Raw genomic sequence first — 4,147 nt, forward strand, 5'->3', positions numbered from 1 at the left:
TAAGGTTTCATCTGCTGGTGTGATCAAATCAAACAATTAGATTGATTCTCATTTACGTTGATTTTATGATGCAAAAACATTCACTTATTGTTTAACTGAGGGCAGAGACGCGCTCGGTACATTCTGACGAGAGCGAGCGCTCCTGTTGCGACTCCACTGCTTCTCCTGACCAAGTCGTGCTGCCCGAGGGGTCGGACCTGAACTTCCTGGATCGCACACAGAGTTCAAGTCGAGAGTCCTGGTTGTGATTTGTGGCCGTTATATTTCACTATAGTATTTTTTTATTTTTTATTTTTTATTTTTTATATTTCTATATATATATGCATTTATTTATGGTGCTTTTTATGATGTTTGTTCATAAGCCTTAATTTATTCAGTTGCCATCAATGACAAATAAATAATGAAAAATGGAATATGAAGAATCTGGTTTTTACTTTGCTGCAAACGCGCAGAGCTTCTTGAAACACGGCTACAAAACATTTACCTTAATATTCTTAAAGACATTCTGCTGTAATTTACCTGTAATTCACCTTTTCAGAATAAAGCTGACATTTCTCTAAATGATCCGTAAACACCAACTAGTTTCTGTTCTTTGTAGTTGATCAGATTATCAGTCCGCAGATGTTTTAAAGGATCCTTCCACCTGCTTCAGTGTTAATCCGTCCAGTAGCTTCTACAAACTTAACACAACGTCCTTCAGTGGAGCTCAAACCTCCACGAGGTCCAACAGTCACTCATATTCATCAGCTTTCTAAATACGCCTTAACTCAAACAATATTAAAGAAAGTTGGAAAAAAAAATCCTGGATGGTGCAAAGACATTTTCTGGATTCTTTATTGGGTCAAGCTCCACGTCTCCAAAATGTTGCATTGGAATCAGTTCTGTAGTTTTTTGCGTTATTCCGCTAACGAATAAACAAATGCAGATGAAAAGCTCCTCGGCAGAATTTACTAAATGTGTCTCAACACTTTCTGTCTCTGAAGCTCGATGGTTCCTATTGAACACGTTTGGCAAATAAAGTTCAAGTCTTTAAAACTATTTTTCTAAAACAACCGAGCACCGTGGTTTTTCATCATCAACGTGGAAAACAATGGAGGTCTGTGGCAGAGAGGAATTAGCTTAGCTTAGCTTGTTTTTTAATACTTCTACTACTTTATACTTAAAGATGAGAAACATTTCAGCTGAAACAAGAAGCTGCTTGACACGAAAATAACATTGCAAATGTTTTAACAATTGATTTATCATTTAAATCACCTTATATTTCTCTTATAAACAGATGGTAAACTAAATTTCTTTGGATTTTGGACCATTGGAATAGTGACATTTTGATTATTCATATTTCATATTTTTAAACGATTGTTTAAATACTTGTTCGATGCAGCCCTAAATAATTTAATACTATAATACTAACTGAATATTTCCAGCCTTGTCCTCTGAAGTATTTTAATAATGTGTTGTACTTGCAGGGCTGGTCTACAACTACAGTTCAATTATCTTGTTATATGCAATTTAAACATAATGTAAACACACAGTCACAACAACTTCAAACCATGTGAGTGTGAAACCAGCTCATTAAAACCTGGAGGATGAAACGTGGCTGATCCAACTTTTCACATGTGTTAAAACTGTGATAACTCATCTATGAGGAAAGAACATTATAAGGCAACAAACTAACAATCACCCAGCGTGAGAACCTCTCCGGAGAACGTCCGCACAACCGGACTTTCTTTGGAGTTTGTTTCACATGTGAGGAATTCAGCAGGAGATTCTCCACTCGAGACACGACACAAACCTCCAGAGAGGTCAGGTGGGAGGAGGCGCAGGAGACTCGTGATGAATCCTCCGGAGAATCTCCTGCTGTGTCCTCACATGGGCCTCACTCATTATCTGGAGATTTTACTTTTGGGGGGCTGACAAACTCCGGAGAACGTCCGCAGCAGCTGACTCGGACATGTGCGTTCTCACATTCAGTCGCTCTGGATAATTTCAGGAGAATATCTGGAGTTCAGTGCAGGTCTGAGAGCAGCTACAGAGGCTGAATGTGAGAAGCTGGGCAAAGGAAGCAGCGTTTTGTTTTTATCTCAGATTACCAGGAGTCATTTTGGGAACAGCAGCTGCCAAACACTGGGGGGGGGGAGCTACCAGCCGGCACTCCTGTACAAGATGACCTTTCTATAAGTTAAAGTAGTGCGACAGCCTGGACCTGGAGACAGAACATCAACTGTAGTGTGTCGGAAGCGTTAGAAACAATGTGGTACAGGAGAGTTTGCGTGCAGCTCAGGCGTGTTGCTTCTTTTCCTTCGGGTGGCGCTGAGGGGGGAGTCCTGGTGACAGCGGGTTCAGATACCAGACCCGATATGTGAGAAACCACGCCAGCAGAGCGCACGTGGTCCCCAGCCACTTCTGAAACACGTCATGGAAGTAAACAGAGGTGCAGGCAAACATCCACACCCAGAGGGTCACCATCACATTCAAGGCCACGTACAGCAGGTTGAGGACCAACCTGGGCAGTGGAGACAGTCCAGCTGTCTTCACTGAGGCCATGGGAGCGATTTCCTCCACGATGAAGAGGGCGGAGTAACACAGGATGAAGGAGTGTCCGGAGATGTCGTAGCCCCACCAGTGGAAGCCGGCGCGCCTGCAGGCCACTTTGGTCGTGAGCTCCGAGTTCACCACCTCCCTGGAAGAGGTTTCAAAACAGGAGCCGGTCACGTCCTCGATGTAGAAGAAGGTCTCCGTGCACACGTACCAGACGGCCGTCGCCACCGCCAGAGACAGGAGCCGCCGGCCGAGGAAGGAGGCGCTCCTGCTGAAGGAGGAGTTGGAGAGGAGGACGAAGGGCGTCAGCAGCAGCAGCGTCCAGCCCCACGACACTTTGACAAAATACCTGCAGGACGAACAAAACAGACGTTGACTCTGGGTTCAACTTCCCAACATATCAACGCTGACTTCTCACTGATTCAATACTCTAATACTCTAATACTCTCTAATACTATGTTATTACTTAGATTGGGTTATTTGCCAAATCACATCTACACAAATCTAGATAAAGTAACCATAAGCCCCCCCCCCGTTATTATTTAAAATATAATCAGACTACGTTAAACTAACGCTCCAACAATAAGAGAACAATCAAGCTGTGGAACATCTTCATTTATGGAAGGAAAGAAGAATGTGTTTTTATATATGTTAGTATTTTATTTTATTTCATAAACTTTAGGTTTGTTAACAATCTGGTTCTCCTTTCCTAACAGATTCTCCTTTCCTAACTCCTCACAGGTTCTCCTTTCCTAACTCCTCCCAGAATCTCCTTTCCTAACCCCTCACAGGTTCTCCTTTCCTAGCTCCTCACAGATTCTCCTTTCCTAACTCCTCAGAGATTCTCCTTTCCTAACTCCTCACAGATTCTCCTTTCCTAACTCCTCACAGACTTCTCCTTTCCTAACTCCTCACAGAGTCTCCTTTCCTAACTCCTCACAGAGTCTCCTTTCCTAACTCCTCACAGAGTCTCCTTTCCTAACTCCTCACAGAGTCTCCTTTCCTAACTCTCCTCACACTTTTGTGTAGAAGATTATTTTTGACGTCTTGAACCAGGGAGCACCTCCTCTCACCTGTGTGACGTCAGCAGGACACCTGTCCCTGAGCTACAGGTGTCTCTCACTAGCACCGTGAAGCTAACGGCTAACGGCTAACTGCTAACAACACAGCTAACAGCCACTCACACGTTCAGCAGGTTCCTGCTGCTGCTGAAATATGTCTCCGGGACGAGCTCCAGCTCCTTCAGCCCGGAGCCCACCACCGTCAGCAGCACGAAGATCCCGGGGAAGTAGAGCCTGAGAGCCGGCGTCCTCCACAGAGACAGCAGCCTCTCCACCGTCACGTCCACCGCCGCCATGTTGAACTGTTCAAATAACTTTATTAACACAAATCAAACAGAACAGCTTAACATTCCAACAACGGTCACAGGCAGGTCACAAGCTGCAGGACACACGTTATAGTATTATATTAAATACTTTATAATACAATTATAATACCTATCATTATAATACTTATATTATAATACTTATCATTATAATACTTATCATTATAATACTTTACAATCATAATACTAACAATGATGATACTTAACATTATAATACTTAACATA

General features: G+C 43.1%; 1 protein-coding gene across 2 annotated transcripts; it reads right to left on the reverse strand.

Annotated features, from left to right (window-relative positions):
* Nucleotides 1–816: 816 nt before the first annotated feature.
* On the reverse strand, nt 817–3,900 carry fitm2 (fat storage inducing transmembrane protein 2). Of its 2 annotated transcripts, XR_007032805.1 has the most exons (3): nt 3,723–3,900; nt 2,192–2,887; nt 817–2,149 (listed from the first exon to the last, which is right to left on the reverse strand). XR_007032805.1 is itself a non-coding variant. In XM_047340465.1 (2 exons), the coding sequence occupies exons 1-2, from the start codon at nt 3,893–3,895 to the stop codon at nt 2,278–2,280; spliced, it is 783 nt and encodes a 260-aa protein (XP_047196421.1). In that variant the 5' UTR covers nt 3,896–3,900; the 3' UTR covers nt 817–2,277. The 2 variants fall into 2 exon arrangements, 1 of the variants encoding a protein (XP_047196421.1); XM_047340465.1 differs by having other exon boundaries at nt 817–2,887.
* Nucleotides 3,901–4,147: the final 247 nt, after the last annotated feature.

This window comes from Hippoglossus stenolepis, chromosome 6 (assembly GCF_022539355.2).
Source record: "Hippoglossus stenolepis isolate QCI-W04-F060 chromosome 6, HSTE1.2, whole genome shotgun sequence".
In the NCBI taxonomy this organism is placed as follows: Eukaryota; Metazoa; Chordata; class Actinopteri; order Pleuronectiformes; family Pleuronectidae; genus Hippoglossus; species Hippoglossus stenolepis.

Bases quoted from the DNA above. Each gene is read 5' to 3' on its own strand.
- fitm2 (XM_047340465.1), bottom strand. From the start codon at position 3,895: ATGGCGGCGGTGGACGTGACGGTGGAGAGGCTGCTGTCTCTGTGGAGG. The intron at 2,888-3,722 runs GTGAGTGGCTGT...TTCGTCCTGCAG, and splicing joins AGCAGGAACCTGCTGAACGT to GTATTTTGTCAAAGTGTCGT.